The 20,521-nt window shown below is 42.7% G+C and overlaps 1 protein-coding gene across 9 annotated transcripts in view; it reads left to right on the forward strand.

Annotated features, from left to right (window-relative positions):
* Positions 1–20,521, forward strand: part of ssbp2b (single stranded DNA binding protein 2b) — a 673,806-nt gene that overhangs the window by 553,122 nt on the left and 100,163 nt on the right. For 7 of the 9 annotated variants that reach the window (XM_068029629.1, XM_068029630.1, XM_068029625.1 and 4 more), the window contains 5 exons: positions 3,738–3,804; positions 5,400–5,473; positions 5,774–5,865; positions 14,589–14,637; positions 15,615–15,650. In XM_068029629.1, coding sequence (XP_067885730.1) covers positions 3,738–3,804; positions 5,400–5,473; positions 5,774–5,865; positions 14,589–14,637; positions 15,615–15,650 — 318 coding nt within the window. The remainder of the gene's footprint in view (positions 1–3,737; positions 3,805–5,399; positions 5,474–5,773; positions 5,866–14,588; positions 14,638–15,614; positions 15,651–20,521) is intronic. The other 2 variants (XM_068029627.1, XM_068029631.1) reach the window with 1 other exon arrangement.

The following is a 20,521-nucleotide window of genomic DNA, read 5'->3' on the forward strand; positions in this document are numbered from 1 at the left end:
TGGTTGCTCAGGGCAGGGGGGTGTTCGTGGAGGATCAGCCTTTGCCGCTGGGGGCCCTCCGTGGACCATAGATTGCCCACGGAGGCTCCCCCAGCCCAAACCCGCAGGGAGAACACCTTTTTTTTGGGGAGAAATCCCCACGTAGCTGGTGTAATTCCAGCAGCGGCAGGAAGAGGCCCTTAAGTGGCTATTATTTGGCCACTTAAGGGCCTCAATTGGGTGAAGACGGCCTTCCTGCCCCCGATTCATCGTAGGGCGATGGGAAGGCGATGGGCACTCCGTCCCCCAGCTTGCTGTCGCTATTTTATGGCCCCCCCACCTACCATCCCATCTCCCGGGGACCCACAAAATTCACTGGAACTTAACACAGAGAAGTGTGAGGTGATACATTTTGACAGAAGGTATAGGAAGAGGCAATAAAGACTTAATAGCACAGTTCTAAAGGATGTGCAGGAACAGGGGGACTTGAGGGTTCATGTGCATAGATCTTTGAAGGTGGCAGGGCATATTGAGAGAATAGTTAGCAAAGCATATGGGATCTTGGGCTTCATAAATAGAGGTACTGAGTACAAAAGCAGGGAAGTTATGCTGAACATTTATAAAACTCTGGTTGGGCCACAATTGAGAATTCCATCCAGTTCTGGTCACCACATTTTAGGAAGGATGTGAGGATCCTTGAGCGCGTACAGAGGAGGTTTACCAGAATGATCCCAAGGACAAGGGACTTTAGCTGCAAGGTTAGGTTGGAGAAGCTGGGGTTATTCTCATTGGAGCAAAGGAGATTGAGGAGATTTGATAGCGTTGTACACGATTATGACAGGTTTAGGTAAAGTAGACAAAGAAAAGCTGTTGCCATTAGATGATGGTACAAGGACTAGAAGACACAGATTTAAAGCTTTGGAACAAAGATGCAGGGGGATGTGAGGAAGAACGATTTACGCAGTGTGTTGTAATTACCTGGAACTCGCTGCAATTACCTGGAACTCGCTGCCTACCAGGGTGGTGGAAACGGAGATGATCAATGATTTCAAAAGGAAATTGAATAAGCACTTAAGGGAAATAAACTTGCAGGGCTACGGGGATAGAACAAAGGAATGGGATTGACTAGATTGCTCTGCAGAGAGCCAGCATGGACTTGATGGGCTGAATGGCCTCCTTCTGTGCTGTAATGACTCTGACTTTATGACCCGAAAGTTGAATGGTGATGCCTTTAAATAACATCGGTGGGGTGGGGTCCCTTGAGCAGCTGAACACATTATGGGACAAAATTAACAGTCACATGGACAAATGCAGGTTAATTAAAGAAAGGTAGCATGGATTTCCTACAGGAAAATCATGTTTAACTTAATTGCTGGAGTTTTATGAGGAGGTAACAGAGACTGTTGTTGAGGGCAATAAAGTTGATGTGTGTACATAGACTTTCAAAAGGCGTTTGATACAGTACCTTACAACAGACATGTGAGCAAAGTTATAGCTCCTGGAATAAAAGGGATGGTTCCAACATGGATATGGAATTGGCTGAATGACAGGAAACAAAGAATAGTGGTCAATGGATGTTTTTCAGGCTGGAGGAAGGTTTGGTGTGGAGTTCCCTTGATTTTTCTGATATATATTAATGACCCAGACCTTGGCGGATGATATGAAACTTAGAAGCATTGTGAACTGTGAGGAGGATAGTTTAGAACTCCAAAAGGACTTAGACAAGTTGGTGGAATGGGCAGACAGGTGACAGATGAAGTTCAATGCAGAGAAATGTGAAGTGATTCATTTTTGTAGGAAGAACATGGAGAGACAATATAAAATAAAGGGTACAATTCTAAAGGGGGTGCTGTCTATGTGCATAAGTCATTGAAGGTGGCAGGACAGGTTGAGAGAGCAGTTAATAAAGCATACAGTATCCTGGGCTTTATTAATAGGGGCATAGAGTACAAGAGCAAGGAAGGTATGTTGAATTTATATAAGACACTAGTTGGGCCTCAGCTGGAGTATTGCATCCAGTTCTGGGCGCCTCACTTTAGGAAAGACATGAGGGCATTGGAGTGGTACAGAAAAGATTCACGAGAGTGGTTCCAGGAATGAGGAACGTCAGTTATGAAGATAGATTGGAGAAGTTAAGACTGTTTTCCTTGGAGAAAAGAAGACTGAGAGGTGATTTGATAGAGGTGTATTCAAAATCATGAGGGGTCTGGACAAAGTAGATAGGGAGAAACTGTTCCCACTCGTGAGAAGATCGAGAATGAGAGTGCACAGATTTAAAGTAATTGGTAAGAGAAGCAACAGTGACATGAGGAAAAACTTTTTCATGCAGCGAGTGGTTAAGGTCAGGAATGCACTGCCTGAGAGTGTGGTGGAGGCAGGTTCAATTGAAGCATTCAAAAGGGAATTAGACTGTTATATGAGAAGGAAGAATGTGCAGGGTTTTGGGGAGAAGGCAAGGGAATGGCACTAAGTGAATTGCTCTTTCGATGAGCTGGTGCAGACACAATGAGTCAAATGGCCGCCTTCTGTGCTGTAACAATTCTGTGATTCTATGTCCAACTGTGCAGGTTTAAGCATGGGCGTTATTCGAACTGGTGAGGCCCAAAATGGCAAATCGGGCGCTAAATGGTGCAGTGGGTGGTACAGTGGTTAGCACCGCAGCCTCACAGCTCCAGCGATCCGGGTTCGGTTCTGGGTACTGCCTGTGCGGAGTTTGCAAGTTCTCCCTGTGACTGCGTGGGTTTCCGCCGGGTGCTCCAGTTTCCTCCCACAGCCAAAGACTTGCAGGTTGATAGGTAAATTGGCCATTGTAAATTGCTCCCAGTGTAGGTAGGTGGTAGGAGAATGGTGGGGATGTGGTAGGGAATATGGGATTAATGTAGGATTAGTATAAATGGGTGGTTGTTGGTCGGCACAGACTCGGTGGGCCAAAGGGCCTGTTTCAGTGCTGTATCCCTAAATAAATAAATAAAATAAATAAATCAGCATTGGACACTGACTGATGCCACATTCTGCCCTCTCTGTGTGCTTACGGCGCACACATGGGACACCTGTACTATCCCTCTTCAAAACTTGGTGATCAGCACAAACTGCACCAGAAGTCATCAGGGGCAGTCGCCCTGCCAATTTTTCTGCACCCAGCTCCAGTTGTGCCAATGCCAGAAGAGTTGAATTTTGTGGCCTTTTTTACTGTTCTACAGATTTGTGGCAAAAATGATTTTAAAAAGAAGCATCCCCGAAAATGCTACATGTAGATTGGCTGTATTCGAACCTTTTGGTCCTTTTCTGCCTTTTGGAATTTTGTCTTTTTTTTCCTTTTCACTTGCTTTTTGTAAATGGCTGTACAGCAGGTAATCCAAAGTAAGTTTTTAGTGTCTCCCTTGAATACCTTAACTAGGTGGCAAAAGTATCAAAGGAAACTCAATATACATTATCATGATAACTTTTTGCTTCCAGAATATTGGGCTTGTGTAGTGATCCTATGCTCCCAATGTTGAATTTTACTAGATGGGAGTGTAGGCTGGAGATGAAACTACAACACTGTGGAATTGCTGAATCTACCCTTATACCTTTGTGTAAAACAGGTAGGTTTGAGTGTAATAAATGTATAGGGAACAGTTATATCTTATGTGTAATTGATCTAAGAGTCTAATATTTGGCATACTGAGATTTTTGTTGAACGAGAATCAATTACAATTGGAAGCAATACATTTTTAGTTAAGTATGTGTTTTTTTTCTTTACACCCCATCCCCAACAGTCACTTGGAGGTGTCCCAGGAACACAACCATTGCTGCCCACTGGAATAGATCCAACACGACAGCAAGGTAAGTACCTTTCTGAATTCTATACTTCACATGAAGTTCTTTTCAGCAGTTTTATGAGATGCTCCAACTTTTTAAAACAGATTTAACATTTTGTGTTTTTTTGTGGCAGTGAGGTGGAGTTGAAGCCAAAAAATCGTTTAGACATAGAATTTGAATTAATTTTAATTTACATGGTGCATTTTTTGAGGAATCCACTTCCAATGTAGATTCTCCCTCTGCAAGGTTGGTAAATAGGGTGTTTGGAGGTTAGTATGGCTAATTCTCCAATCTGCACTCAAGTTGACTGAGACTTTGTGTTGGGAACTAAGTCTCCAAAAATCTACCCTCATATGGGCAAGACAGTGTCAAGTATAAAAACATTATTCACAATATTTAATAAATGTTTTACCTTTAATTTTTAGGAGTTATAGCAAATTGTATCTTTTATCATAATATAGCACCTCCTAAATTGGTGACTATGGCATTTACAATTTTCTTCTCCTTCCTTCCCTCCCCACCCCCAACCCAGCAGTTCCTTGTTGTGGAAAGTGCCAAGTTTAAGCACTGTATACAGTTGTTTAGAGCAAATGTAAGCTCCAGGAAATTTTACCTTGATGACACTATGGGCTGAATTTTACCGACCCCTTGACGCCACGGGGGCTGGTAAAATTCTGCAGGGAGAGGCCCGCCTTGACCTGATATGTCGAGAATGGTCCGCCGCATATTACCAGAGGCGGGACCTCGGTGTGGCCCCCACGGCGCCTGGCGGCGGGCCCTTCATCTCCATATGTAGATTGCCATTAAATATATTCAAGTTAACTTACCTCCGCACGGAGTTCCAAGGCGGAAACCTGGTGGGGAGGGGTAATTATAAAAATTTCAAGGCAGGAGGGTGGAGAAGCAGGGAAATCAATTTTTATTGGATGTGGGGATGGTGGGAAGGGGTTGAAGGGCAAAAGATTGAAGGTTGGGGTGAGGGGCAAAGTTTTGATATTTGAAATATCAATTGATGGCTATTTTGGGCAATGAAATGACCACTGCGGGAGTTGGGGAAGGGCTTCCATCACGTAATTTTAAATTTAATAAAAATCAGTAATGTTTTCTATTTAAAAATTTAAAATTATTGTAAGGGCTTAAAGCCCTTTAAAAATGGTGCTGGTGTCATCAGGGGCGATCGCTCCACCTCCTCTATTTAAATGAGCCCCTGCGCGTAATATCACAGGGGCTCAGTGGCTGACGCTGAATGCGGGCACACTGCTGTGTTTAAAGGGTGCCGCCGCGGAGCACGGCACACGAATAAAATTCAGCCCTATGTTGAGTTGAAGCTGTTTGTATATTTCAACTTAGCTTTATTGGATATTAATTATGTTTAATGTACATGCATTAGTATATATTATACATGATTATTGCATTTAAAATATAATATACTATTAATTCTTTTGATAGAGATATTTAGTAGTTTGCTACAGATTTTATTGCTGCATAATATGTTCTAATTTATGACATCCATAAATCAGCTGAAATGTACTACCCTTTCCATATTCCTTTCTGATAATCTGAAGGAATTGGGAAACCATGAGAGAATTAATTCACATTTGTGACATTTTGCCAATCAGGACATCCAACGATGGGTGGACCGATGCAGAGAATGACTCCTCCACGGGGGATGGTTCCCCCCTTAGGACCACAGGTAATTAGTAACTTTATTTATATTACGTGTGCACCTTTGCAGATGTTAAAGGTTGTGTATTAATAATCAGAAATGCTTTATATTTATTCATAATTGGCTACATTATATGTATTTCAAAAATCCTCTCCAGCAAATAATTCATTCTTTAATGTAGATTTGAAGTTTTAAGTTTCCACTGAACTTTCAGTATTATTCATGTTAAAAACACAGGCCACTGTCCGAGAATTTTACTAGGGAAATCATTAACCTACTTTCCTTTCTTTCCCCCTTCCTCTCTGGTTTTTCTTTTCTTTATGGTAGTCTGACCCTTGGTTATCATTGCAGAGTTACGGAGGAGGAATGAGGCCCCCGTTGAATGCTTTAGGTGGTCCAGGCATGCCTGGAATGAACATGTAAGTAAAGGCATGAACACTTCTTGCAAGTAGCCTTTCACAGAGAAGCATTAACTAGGAAATAGAACGTGGATATTAATGAGCCTGAACTAAAGCAGGCCATTGTTTAATTTGTGTCCATTTGTACCCTAAACTATATTAATTAATTATAATCTTGTTTTGCATTGAAATTACTGTGGAGTCGCTATGTTACTGTTACAGATATGGTAACTATAAGCAGCTTAAGACTGGAATTTTTTCTGATTTAGATGTTTTTATCAATTCAGTAATCTGATTAAATGCTGATTGTAATTCATCCTCAGTTCAGTGCAATGTATGATGATTCAGTTCAGTGACAAACAGTTCAAGATTTATAACAGACCCCTAGATTAAATTTATTTTGTAGATAAAACAAAGAATGGACCTGTAAATATACAGTATTCTATACAGTGACTATTAACATCATAAATTCAGTTTTTCATTTTGTAATTGCTAAACTTACATTTTAGTCAGTGTGCTTCTTGCAATAAAGTTAAAATCTTGCCTCTTCTGCTTGTAATCCGTATTTATTTTATTAATTTCATACCCTATCACTGCAAACAGGGATTATATAAATCTAGCATAACTGTTGCTTCTGTGGTTACATGATAGAAGGTACTGATCAACTTCAGCAGGCTGAAGCCCAGCCAAGAACTTGGCAGTTTTCCATTGGGATATAACGTATCAAAAAGCCAGCTAAAATTGCATGGCTCTCCAAAGATATGTAGTACACAGTTTTCTCTGACACTTAGATGTACACTAACGAGCTGGTATTTGCATGAAATTATAGTGATAAAAGAGAACTCAGTGAAATTAGGAAAAAGTTAACAAGCAACAATTTTCAAGAAGGCAATATTGAAGCAACTTGTACTGTCAAGGAACTATTATAAATACAATGATTTAGTGTAATGCTAATTTGTGCTTTGATGTTTGTTCCCTTTTGAAGAGTGCTGAAATTTAGTTTTTTTTGCTGTGTGTTGTGAAATTAGTTGTGACAATTTACTAAGAGACATGGACAAATTTTCAGTTTTGCTGACTAAACGTGTTTATGTATAAATGCAGCTATTCACTTAGAGTACACCCCACATATGATTAAAGTAAGCAAATTAGGTGTATTTTCTAATTTTGTGCTGCCAGCAGGAAACCTGCCCCAGTGGTGCCTGGTTTGTGAAATTACAGCACATTACCTGTGAATTTTCATCCATTAAAATTAATTGGTGGCATACCCATGATTTCTCTCTGTGTGGCTGGTAGGCAAGCCTCCTGGTCAGTAACATGAACTCAGAAAATCAGCCTTACTTATTTTGTTGGTTTATATGTGGTGTGTGCAAATTGTACAAATTTTAGTAGTTTTGTACTGGTTAAAGCTACTGCTGTGAATATGTTTCACAGCTAGTCAGCAGAGTGATACAGTTCCAGCTCCAAAATGCTTTGAAGTTGACTCTGTTAAACAATCAACCATCCAGTTCAGCAAAATAAATGTGACTTGGAAAATATAACTGGAAATAGACATTAAAAACGGATTAAAATTTGCAACTTTGGACCATGAACTAAAATCAGTTTATTTTATTTAGAATTGCTTCCAGACTCTGTAACACATTGGCATCCCAGGGACTCAATGGGATATGGGGAGTGGGTGGGAAACTGGAGTTGAAGCCCAACATCAGCCATGAACATATTAAATGGTGGAGCAGGCTCGACGGGCCCTATAGTCTACTCATGCTGCTATGTTCTTCTGTTATCTTAGAAGCATAGAATCTATAGCACAACAACAGACCATTTGGCTCAACATGCCTGTTCTAGTGTTAACTCTCCAACCAAAGCTATCTGTTCTAATCCTATCTCCTTGCCTGTTCCCCATGTTCGATTATTTTTCATTTTTAAGTATTAACTCAACTATTTTATGAATTATTATGTACAGTCTGCCTCAAGAGTTAATTTATACCATCTGTGGCTTGAATTTTCCGGGCCCTTTGACAAGGGCTGAGAGGTGGGAAGCCTGGTAAAATGAGGCAGGGTGGCATCGGGGGTGTCCCACGTCTTCCCGCCATCATCCCATTTTGACAGTGGCGTGAAAGCTGGAAGATGCTGGGAGACCAATTGAGCAACTTAAGTGGCCAATTAAGGGCCATTTTCTGCCTCCATGTGGGGAGACTGCCCAGTGAAATCTGGTGGCCTCCCAGCAGGTTCTGGGGTGGGGGCGTCCCTCCTTTATGGGCAATGGCCGCCCTTGTGGCAATGGCACCACCAGCGCTCAGTGCCCACCAACCTCCCCGTCCCCTCCCCTATTGCTGGGGCCTGCCTTCCTGGCCCCAGTGTTCCCAACCCTACTTACCTGTTTTCGAGGGTGGCCGGCCATTGAGGCGCCCTGTCCCTGATATTGCAGCCTCAGCAATGGCCACGCCTAGCAGTGGCGCTGCTGAACTGCTGGCCCTCTGATTGGGCCGGCAGCTCATGGGGACAGGTCGATGTCGTTAATTGAACGGCGGCCCTAGCGGCAGCCACTTAATTGGCCACTGCCAGCAATATGCCATCCTGGGTCCCACCGCCAACTGAAGCGGGGTTGTTACCCACTTTCGGCTCTGGCAGCTGAATCTTTGTCGCCTTTACAAAATTCAGCCCCATGTTCCAATAACCCTCTGTGTCAAAATGTTTCTTCTAATAGTCTCCTCTGTTCGTCTAACAATAATCTTGAGTCTTTGTCAATTGTATATTGTACAAATTCAACATCATTTCCTTGCTTTTATATTCAATATCCTTATGTATAATTGGCAGTTTCCTTTCTATGATCTTCTATAACTGTAATTTTGCCTCTAAATATCTAGGGGCAGGATTTTTGATCTATGGGCAGGATCTTTTGCCCCCAATGGGGATGGGCAGGCAAAAAAATTCAATTTTCCCAGGGGCAGGAGTGGGGTCAGCAGGGCTACCCGCATGCAAGAGGTGACTTAAAGCCTATTGTTCATGTTTTCCAGTCGGCCTGCAGGCCCCCGCGCCCCCCCCTCCATCATGGTGCCAGGGACTAGGCCAGCTGCGTGGAGACGCCCTCCTGGCGGAAGAGACGGGGTGGGGTGGTCAGTGCTCTAGGCAGGTTTTGAGGCCCTCCCCGCCTGGCTGGCCACAGCTACAGCCCTCCAGAATATTGGCCCGGCTGCTGATTTCATTTTTAAATTGAAAACTTTTAACGGTTAGACAGAGGGAGCCTGAAGATGGAGGCGCCCTCTTTCTCTCTTACCTGAGAAGGCAAGCTACTGTTTCTTCAGTGCTGGAGGGTCTGTCGTTGGCCTCCAGCTTTGAGAACTGCTAAGGACGGCGAGTTCACCCTCTGGTCATAATTGGCTAATGCATGGAAAATCACTGCTGGGTGACTGTTTCCCACACAGTGGGCTGGATTTTGTAGTCCCGTCACCAGGAGCGGCGGTGGGTGCGCAACATGGCAGCTGTCCCCCACGGGACCCAAGCTGCTGCGCCACCACAATCATACGGTGGGCGACCACTTTATACATTGACGGTGGCCACCCCACGCCCAATCACTTGACAAAGGGTGACCTCAGCGACGCCGTTTACGGCGTCACCTGTTGAAGGAGCAGGTGCTTGCATCATTTTGAAAAGGCTACCAGCCCTGAAAACTGTACACCATAACGCAGAGTTCACCCCTTTCCCCCCATAACCCATCAGAGTGCAGAGTTCACCCCTTCACCCCCCACCCATCAGCAGAGCTCACCCCTTCCCCACGTCAGTGGCACCAGCTTTCCCTGGATGGGAAAGTGAAGGTGCATGAGTGCCACACTTCACACTGAATATTGGAAACGGCTGGTAAGATCGCGGGAAATTCCATTTAAATGAATGCAGAAAGGTAATTTAAATATGCTAACTCAGGTCCTGTCGCAGGGTGTCGGATGGAGCTGCCATGGAGCTTCCCCACCACCGGGTAGATCGGGCCTGGCAATCGCGACATCGGGTTCAGTGGCAGCCGCTGCCGCTCCAATTCTCCAGCCACCCCCCGCCACAGAACCCAACATCGGGCTGGGAACAAAATCCAGCCCAGTGTGGGGTTGTGAACCCCATTTGACCCCAACATCAGGTCCCAATCCAAAAACCAAAAATCTTACCTTAGGTGTCTGCATCTGCGTAGATATCTCCGTTTTTCGTCTGATTACAATTCATACTCTTTAGTTTACTCTTCCTTCACTTTTTTTTCTCAGAATGCACTGCTTCAATTTTATGTTTTGAGCTTACCTGTTAATATCGTTTTACATTCTTTCTCACAGTTTTCCCCCTAATTTAGTATAGTTGTTTTATTTATGCTTGTGTCCAAATAATTTATATGCATGGGAAACAAAAAGGTCCCATTACAGATCTAATAGTAACTCACGACCTCCCTTTGCCCCTTCTATTACTTTAGCCCTATCTTTTTTTTAATTCATTCATGTGATGTGGGCATCACTGACTAGGCCAGCATTTATTGCCCATCCCTAATTGGCCTTGGGAAGGTGGTGGTGAGCTGCTTTCTTGAACTACTGCAGTCCATGTGAGGTAGGTACACCCACAGTGCTGTTAGCAGGTGAGTTCCAGGTTTTTGACCCATCGACAGTGAAGGAATGGCGATATATTTCCAAGTCAAGATGGTGTGTGACTTGGAGGGGAACTTGCAGGTGGTGGTTTTCCCATGCATTTGCTGCCCTTGTCCTTCTAGTTGGTAGAGGTCGTGGGCTTGGAAGGTGCAGTCTAAGGAGCCTTGGTGCATTGCTGCAGTGCATCTTGTAAATGGTACACACTGCTGCCACTGTGCGTTGGTGGTGGAGGGAGTGAATGTTTGTGAATGGTGTGCCAATCAAGTGGGCTGCTTTGTCCTGGATGGTGTCGAGCTTCTTGAGTGTTGTTGGAGCTGCACCCATCCAGGCAAGTGGAGAGTATTCCATCACACTTCTGACTTGTGCCTTGTAGATGATGGACAGGCTTTGGGGAGTCAGGAGGTGAGTTACTCGCCGCAGGATTCCTAGCCTCTGACCTGCTCTTGTAGCCGCGGTATTTATATGGCTACTCCAGTTCAGTTTCTGGTCAATGGTAGCCCCCAGGATGTTGATAGTAGGGGAATCAGCAATGATAATGCCATTGAATGTCAAGGGGAGATGGTTAGATTCTCTCTTGATGGAGATGGTCATTGCCTGTCACTTGTGTGGCACGAATGTTACTTGCCACTTATCAGCCCAAGCCTGGATATTGTCCAGGTCTTGCTGCATTTCTGCCCAGACTGCTTCAGTATCTGAGGAGTCGCGAATGGTGCTGAACATTGTGCAATCATCAGTGAACATCCCCACTTCTGACCTAATGATTGAAGGAAGGTCATTGATGAAGCAGCTGAAGATGGTTGGGCCTAGGACACTACCCTGAGGAACTCCTGCAGTGATGTCCTGGAGCTCAGATGATTGATCTCCAACAACCACAACCATCTTCCTTTGCGCTAGGTATGATTCCAACAAGTCCATATGCAGATTCCAACTGCCTGCTTTTAGTCCAAAAACCAGCATCTTTTAACAGTTCAAAGTGAAACTACTTTTCCAAGCAAGTCTCATGCTCAGTCATAAATTCTCTCTTGTCACAACAAAGGGTAGCTCTTAGGTCAAAACCCCCTGTGGTTTCCTTGAAATCACCTGTTTTCCAGTATTTGTTTACTGGTCAAAACCAGGAACCTCTTATTGACCTTACTTTTTTTTAAAGCATCCATATAGTTCAGCTATCTCCAGATGTTTCAGTGTCCATGAAATCTTTTTTTTAGTTTTTAAAAATATAGATTCCAAGTTTTAACAAAGAATATGGACTCTCGTAACAGCTGAATTTTGTTCTCTCGCCATTAGGAGCGGCAGCAGGTGAAAAAATGGTGGACCGCACACATGGGTCGTGCACCACCATGCTGCCGCACTCATTTCCATATGCAGGGCAGTCCATCATCTCCAATCACATGGTGGGGGCTGGCTCTGCGATGCCGACAATGGCATCAGCTGCCTCTGCGCAGGCGCCATTTTTAAAGGGTTGCCAGACCTGCACAGAGAGTACAAAGTTCAACCCCGGAACCTCCCCCACACTATACGTAAATATGTGACCCGTTCTCCTCCCCCCTCCACCCAATACTCAGAAAATAAATGGTAGCCCCGTTCCCCCCCACCCCCAAAACACTTAAAATTGAATCGTTGACCTCTCCCCCCCACCAACTGCACAAAGTGCAGAGGCCACCCCTTCTCCTCCCCCCCACACTAGAAATGCAGAGTTGAACCCGTTCCTCCCCAACCCCCCCAGTACACTAAAAATCTTAAGTTCCCTTCTTTGCTGGCTCTCACACAGAAGATCGTGGACAGTCGGTAGGATTGTGAGGAATGGCATGTTAATTTATTCATATCCTTTATTTCAATATTTAAAGTTGGGTTCCGTCACCAAGCGGCGGGGGTGAGGGGGTGGTGTGGTGGTGGCCACCACAGAGCCTCGCCGCTGCCGGGAAGATCGGGCCCGGAAATCCCAGCGTCAGGCTTTGTGGCGGGCTGCTGCCAGTAAATTCTACTCCCTTTCTCTGAGCACTCTGATTTGCAAAAAAATTTAAGTATCGTCAAGCATGAACTGCCCTTTCTCAAATCTATGCTGACCGTCCCTGATGAGCCCATGTCTTGTGTTTTTGTTAAGTTCATCCCTTATATTTACCCACAACAGAGTGTAAGGATATGACCACAAGAGCAATTAATAGCAAAATTAATGAGCCCAGTGTAGAATGTGAGGGAATTGAATACCTCCCAGTTCTATAGATGAATGCCAGGACTCTTGAGATTAAAATTTGTGATCTGGAAATCTTTGCTGGCGAAGGAAGCAATCATATCCAGGGAATGATGGAGATGTTATTCAATAATGACATGTGTTGGCTAAATGTGCAGTGATACAGATCAGTTTATAGAGATAGAAAAGGCAAACTGAAAAGAGGTATAGCATTTTATTTGTGTTCTTGAGCCTGAGGGAAACATGGAGATCCTTAATAATTGTTAACACTCAATTTTTCCAGAGGAATGGGTAAATGGGACCGTAGAAGTATCTGAAGGGGTTGTGGAAGAGCCAGTACTAGAAATAATATTTAAAAGGAAATTGTAGTATAAGGTGGTTAAATTATTAGAAGGTATCCTGAAAGAACAGATAATGCAACAGCTAGATAGGCACGGTATGATTCAAACCAGTTACCATGGATTTAAATGAGGGAAGTGTTACTAATAATAAACTCACTGGAGTTTTTAAAGGAAAAGAAGGGACTTTCTGATGGCTGAAATTCTGTGAACATGTTATTTTTAGATTTCAGCAAAACCTTTGACACCATGCCACACAGACAATTCGTCCACAAGTCAAAGCCTAATTTGACCATCGTGACTTTTATAATTTTAGCATCATTAACATTTTTAATACAATTTTCATTTGAATATTTATCTCCAGTGTTGGCACTTCCCCAATCTCCCCAGTCCCATTTTTCCTCTGCTGCATATATTCAAGCATAATACTTGTTCAGTATCTCTATCTTTTCTTCCTGGCCGTTGTGGCTTAGAAAGGATATATTGGCTTTGGAAGGGGTGCAGTGCAGTTTCACCAGAATATTACTGGGACTCCAAGGGTTAAATTATGAGAAGACATTATATAAACTACACTTGTATTCCCTGGAATATAGAAAGTTAAATGGTGATTTGATTCAGTTTTGGGGATTTTGAAAGGCCTGATAGGATAGTTAGAGAGAAACGTTTTCTCCTGGTGGAAGAGTCTCGGACAAAAGGAAATAACCTTAAAATCAGAACCAGGCCATTTAAGAGAGAGGTTAGAAAACTCTTCTTCATACAGAGGGTGGTAGAAGTGTGGAACTCTCTCCCACAAATAGCAGTAAATGCGAGCTCAATTAATAATTTTAAATCTGAGATCAACATATTTTTATGAGACAAGGTTATGAAAGAATATGGATGGAGTTAAGATACTGATAAACCATGATCTCATTGAATGGCAGAACAGGCTCCAGGGGCTGAATGCCCTAATATGCAAGTACAAGATGATCCCCCTCATCTTAAGTGGTCCCACCTCTTCTTTGACTATCTTTTTAGGTATTTGCTTACAAAAGCCGCTGCCATTTTTCTTTTGCACTCCAGCCTCCTAATCTCTCTCTTTACTTCCCTTCTATATCGTCCCTATTTCTTAAGGTTTCTTCCATGATATCCACTCTAAGTTCATCATATGCCTCTTTTTGAAACCACTTCTTTTTATCCATGGAAACCCAGCTTTTGACAAACCCTGTTTACTCCAGTTGGAATGTATTTAACCTATATCTTCTCCATCTTGTACTCAAATATCCATCAATGCTGGTTCACTGTTTGACTTGCCATTTTTTCAACTATTTAATCTTGGCTGTTTCCACTGTTCTTTGTGAAAGTACCTATATATGAATCAGACGATAAGCGTATGGTGATGCAGTGATACAGTTTGAGAACTGCTTACTTGTATGGCACCTGAGAAAATGACAGTAAAATGTGTAAAAAGTGGTTGCATTTGCATTAGTGGAGGATTACTGGGAATGATGTTGTGCCCAGTGAGACAGTAATGTTTTGTTTCTCAGTAGCAGAGATTGCTTGTTGATGGAGTGCCAAAGATTGTTTGGTTATTTGAATTAAAACTCCATCTGTCGCTGTTTGTTGCAGGGGTCCTGGAGGCAGTCGACCATGGCCAAATCCACCAAATGCCAACTCAGTAAGTATATCTTAATTCTCATGTGACCCTCAGCAAGGAATAAACCTGTAGCTCCTTTGCATTTAAGTGGTCAACTGTGATGCACATGCTGAAACATTATTTCTCATTATTAAAAAAATTCCTTTCATAATTACAGTAATCGTTACTTATAAAAAATATTGTTCTCCTGTAGGCACGAAAGCAGACAATGTGGTACAGCAGTGAATTGAATCTTATTTATGCACTTTTTTTCTTTTGAAATTCAATCTTTCCTTTTGTTTTTTTTAGTTCCAGTGTTTTTTTATTACTGGAAACTTGACACTGATTTGCTACTTTTAAATTTCTCACTATTTTCAGTTAAATTTAGATTACCTTGAGGAAAATATGAACATTTCCTTCAGTATGTGCAGTAGAAGTGTTAGGGTGGAACAATACATCTTCAATGCTGCTTCTTTGTCTTCCTACTTTGAATGTTCCTCAACATGATTAATTTAATTAATGTAATATTAAGCAAAATGCAAGGTGACAGTTAATGATTTTGCAAGAGGTTGCTAGCATGATTGGATGTAAAAATGCTAAAGTACTTGGTGAGTTTTCATTTTGAATCATGTGACCAGACCTAAAAATATGTTTTTCTCTTCCAAGTACATATTAAGTAGACTATATACATGTGTACATACAAGTGAACATAAACAGAGATTGGTAACTAATTGTCAAGCTTTTTCTCTTATGTCCCTTTTGTAACCACTGTATGTTTAGCTTTACATCAGAATTTTTGCTTCCTTTCGGCATCATTATCAAATTTGTGATTAAAACCAATAGAGAGAGCGCAGAGAATTCATGTAGTTTACTTGTGAACAGTCAAGTAAGAATAAGATAATACAAATCTTTGTCCTATAATTGTGAATTACTTGTTCACAGTTTCGCTCTGATTTAGGCTTTATCTGTCAAATTGGAAAGGGAGAAAAGGTGAACTGACAGTTATTTTTTTGTTACAGATACCATATTCATCAGCATCTCCTGGCAATTATGTGGTAAGTGGTATTTTACTGTTCTTTGTGGGTTATGCTGTTTGGTTCCGAGTATCGAAATAGTTGGCCAGATGCTCACAGCTGTGCCAAGTATATTGGCTGAGAAGTGAACATCTGATTTTTGTGTTTGGTTGTTTTGTCTGGCATCCATCGTACATATGTTGATGTTCATTAGTAAGTCAGTAATCAGTCTGGTCAAAATTGCTCTGAGATCTGTTATGCATAAGCATATGGTGCTATGGCAAATTGTCTGATAATAAACAAAAAAAGACAACACATTCCTGACAACAGGCGTTTGCATATTTAAATTTGAGTGAAATCAAAAATGCTCAAGTAAAGAAAGTTGATTTGCTAATAATAGGTTGTACTTGATTTCTGTATGAGTTGGCTGTGAGCAGTACGGTATTCAGATTGGACATAAAAATGTATGCCATTTCTGGCTGCTGGTTGCTCATGTGGTTGAGGGAACTCCTAAACACAACACCATCAACTTGAACTTTAGGATTGTTCTGCACTAAGAATCTTGCATTGGCAGGTTTTGTCAATTCTGTGACGGTGTCCCGGGCTAGAAATGAAGTATTCAGTTCATTTGCGGAAAAGGGCTTCTAAACTTTCTATAGGTATATCAGGAATAAAAGAATGACTAGAGTTAGATTAGGGCCAATCAAGGATAGTAGTGGGAAGTTGTGTGTGGAATCAGAGGAGATAGGGGAAGTGTTAAATGAATATTTTGCGTCAGTATTTACAGTAGAGAAAGAAAATGTTGTCGAGGAGAATACTGAGATTCAGGCGACTAGGCTAGATGGGATTGAGGTTCACAAGGAGGAGGTGTTATCAATTTTGGAAAGTGTGAAAATAGATAAGTCCCCTGGGCCAGATGGGATTTACCCTAGGATTCTCTGGGAAGCTAGGGAGGAGATTGCAGAGCCTTTGTCCTTGATCTTTATGTCGTCATTGTCGACAGGAATAGTGCCGGAAGACTGGAGGATAGCAAATGTTGTCCCCTTGTTCAAGAAGGGGAGTAGAGACAGCCCTGGTAATTATAGACCTGTGAGCCTTACTTCGGTTGTGGGTAAAATGTTGGAAAAGGTTATAAGAGACAGGATTTATAATCATCTTGAAAAGAATAAGTTCATTAGCGATAGTCAGCACGGTTTTGTGAAGGGTAGGTCGTGCCTCACAAGCCTTATTGAGTTTTTCGAGAAGGTGACCAAACAGGTGGATGAGGGTAAAGCAGTGGATGTGGTGTATATGGATTTCAGTAAGGCGTTTGATAAGGTTCCCCACGGTAGGCTATTGCAGAAAATACGGAAGTATGGGGTTGAAGGTGATTTAGAGCTTTGGATCAGAAATTGGCTAGCTGAAAGAAGACAGAGGGTGGTGGTTGATGGCAAATGTTCATCCTGGAGTTTAGTTACTAGTGGTATACCGCAAGGATCTGTTTTGGGGCCACTGCTGTTTTTCATTTTTATAAATGACCTGGAAGAGGGTGTAGAAGGGTGGGTTAGTAAATTTGCGGATGACACTAAGGTCGGTGGAGTTGTGGATAGTGCCGAAGGATGTTGTAGGGTACAGAGGGACATAGATAGGCTGCAGAGCTGGGCTGAGAGATGGCAAATGGAGTTTAATGCGGAAAAGTGTGAGGTGATTCACTTTGGAAGGAGTAACAGGAATGCAGAGTACTGGGCTAATGGGAAGATTCTTGGTAGTGTAGATGAACAGAGAGATCTTGGTGTCCAGGTACATAAATCCCTGAAGGTTGCTACCCAGGTTAATAGGGCTGTTAAGAAGGCATATGTTGTGTTAGCTTTTATTAGTAGGGGGATCGAGTTTCGGAGCCACGAGGTCATGCTGCAGCTGTACAAAACTCTGGTGAGACCGCACCTGGAGTATTGCGTGCAGTTCTGGTCACCGCATTATAGGAAGGATGTGGAAGCTATGGAAAGGGTGCAGAGGAGATTTACTAGGATGTTGCCTGGTATGGAGGGAAGGTCTTACGAGGAAAGGCTGAGGGACTTGAGGTTGTTTTCGTTGGAGAGAAGGAGGAGGAGAGGTGACTTAATAGAGACATATAAGATAATCAGAGGGTTAGATAGGGTGGATAGTGAGAGTCTTTTTCCTCGGATGGTGATGGCAAACACGAGGGGACATAGCTTTAAGTTGAGGGGTGATAGATATAGGACAGATGTTAGAGGTAGTTTCTTTACTCAGAGAGTAGTAGGGGCGTGGAACGCCCTGCCTGCAGCAGTAGTAGACTCGCCAACTTTAAGGGCATTTAAGTGGTCATTGGATAGACGTATGGATGAAAAAGGAATAGTGTAGGTCAGATGGTTTCACAGGTCGGCGCAACATCGAGGGCCGAAGGGCCTGTACTGCGCTGTAATGTTCTAATTCTCTAATTCTAATTCTAAACTCAAATTGTGTCTCCTGATAACCAGCTCCAGAGCAAATGAGAAGTGTAAAACTTAAATAATAGTCTTTCCTAGTAAACAGACAATGTGTTGTGTTATTGTTTCCAAGGAAAGAAAAGAGGCACCAAAGTATTTTTTTTCAACTAACTTCTTGGTCGGCTTGCTTTATTTACTCTGTTCAAACATTCTATCTGAGTGAAGTGACCTAAAAAAGAAACCAATGCAACTGTGCTTCCATCACAGTTTTGCAAGATAGTTAAAGTTTGTCAGACACAGATAATATTCATGACACCACCATAGAAGGTTACAGCATAGAAGGAGGCTGTTCAGCTCATCGGGTCTGTACTGGATTTTGCTAAAGTACTCCAAAACTAATTCCACTGCCCTGCTGTCTCCCTATAGCCCTGCATCATCTTCTGCTTCAAAGATTTTTGAGATTTTCTCTTAAAAGATGCAATGGTCTCTGTTCCAACCACTTCCTGCAACAAATCATTCCATGCTCCCAACAATACCATAAAAAAAGAAATACCTGTATTTAAATAGCGTCTTTCACGACCACAGGACATCCCAAAGTGCTTTAGACCCAATGAAATCCTTTGGAAGTGTATTCACTGTTCTAATGTTGGAAACGTGGCAGCCAATTTGTGCACAGCAAGCTCCTACAATCAGCAATATGATAATGACCAGATAATCTATTTTTGTGGTGTTGATTGAGGGATTAACATAGGCCAGGATATCAGGGATAACTCCCCTGCTGTTCTTTGAAATAATGCCATGGGATGTTTTACATCCAACAGAGAGGGCAGAAGGTGCCTCGTTTTAACGTCTAATCTGATCCACGGCACCTCCAACAGCGTAGCATTCACTCAGTACTGCACTGAAATGTCAGCCTTAATTTTTGTGCTCAAGCCCTGGAGCAAGTTCTATGTGTAAAGAACATTCTCCTAGATTCTGTCTTCACTCTTTATTAGAGTTTTAAATTGATTGCTAACTATCTAATCAGTGGGAAAAACCTTACTCTGTTCACTCTATAAAATCCACCATAATTTTAAACTCCCCATTAAATCGCCTTTTCAGCTTCTCTGCTTCATTGGAAATATTCCCACCATATCAAATCTCTCCTCAATAAATATAGTTTTCCAGCCTTGGCATCATCCTGGGTCTTGAAGAACAAAGAACAAAGAAAATTACAGCACAGGAACAGGCCCTTCGGCCCTCCAAGCCTGCGCCGATCCAGATCCTCTATCTAAACATGTCGCCTATTTTCTAAGGGTCTGTATCTCTTTTCTTACTGCCCATTCATGTATCTGTCTAGATACATCTTAAAAGACGCCATCGTGCCCGCATCTACCACCTCCGCTGGCAACGCGTTCCAGGCACCCACCACCCTCTGCGTAAAGAACTTTCCACGCATATCCCCCCAAACTTTTCCCCTTTCACTTTGAACTCGTGTCCTCTAGTAATTGAATTCCCCACTCTGGGAAAAAGCCTCTTGCTATCCACCCTGTCTATACCTCTCATGATTTTGTACACCTCAATCAGGTCCCCCCTCAACCTCCGTCTTTCTAATGAAAATAATCCGAATCTACTCAACCTCTCTTCATAGCTAGCGCCCTCCATACCAGGCAACATCCTGGTGAACCTCCTCTGCACCCTCTCCAAAGCATCCACATCCTTTTGGTAATGTGGCGACCAGAACTGCACGCAGTATTCCAAATGTAGCCGAACCAAAGTCCTATACAACTGTAACATGACCTGCCAACTCTTGTACTCAATACCCCGTCCGATGAAGGAAAGCATGCCGTATGCCTTCTTGACCACTCTATTGACCTGCTTTGCCACCTTCAGGGAACAGTGGACCTGAACACCCAAATCTCTCTGGACATCAATTTTCCCCAGGACTTTTCCATTTACTGTATAGTTCACTCTTGAATTGGATCTTCCAAAATGCATCACCTCGCATTTTCCCTGATTGAACTCCATCTGCCATTTCTCTGCCCAAATCTCCAATCTATCTATATTCTGCTGTATTCTCTGACAGTCCCCTTCACTATCTGCTACTCCACCAATCTTAGTGTCGTCTGCAAACTTGCTAATCAGTCCACCTATACTTTCCTCCAAATCATTAATGTATATCACAAACAACAGTGGTCCCAGCACGGATCCCTGTGGAACACCACTGGTCACACGTCTCCATTTTGAGAAACTCCCTTCTACTGCTACTCTCTGTCTCCTGTTGCCCAGCCAGTTCTTTATCCATCTAGCTAGTACACCTTGGACCCCATGCGCCTTCACTTTCTCCATCAGCCTGCCATGGGGAACCTTATCAAACGCCTTACTGAAGTCCATGTATATGACATCGACAGCCCTTCCCTCATCAATCAACTTTGTCACTTCCTCAAAGAATTCTATTAAGTTGGTAAGACATGACCTTCCCTGCACAAAACCATGTTACCTATCACT

Source organism: Heterodontus francisci, chromosome 4 (genome assembly GCF_036365525.1).
Source record: "Heterodontus francisci isolate sHetFra1 chromosome 4, sHetFra1.hap1, whole genome shotgun sequence".
In the NCBI taxonomy this organism is placed as follows: domain Eukaryota; kingdom Metazoa; phylum Chordata; class Chondrichthyes; order Heterodontiformes; family Heterodontidae; genus Heterodontus; species Heterodontus francisci.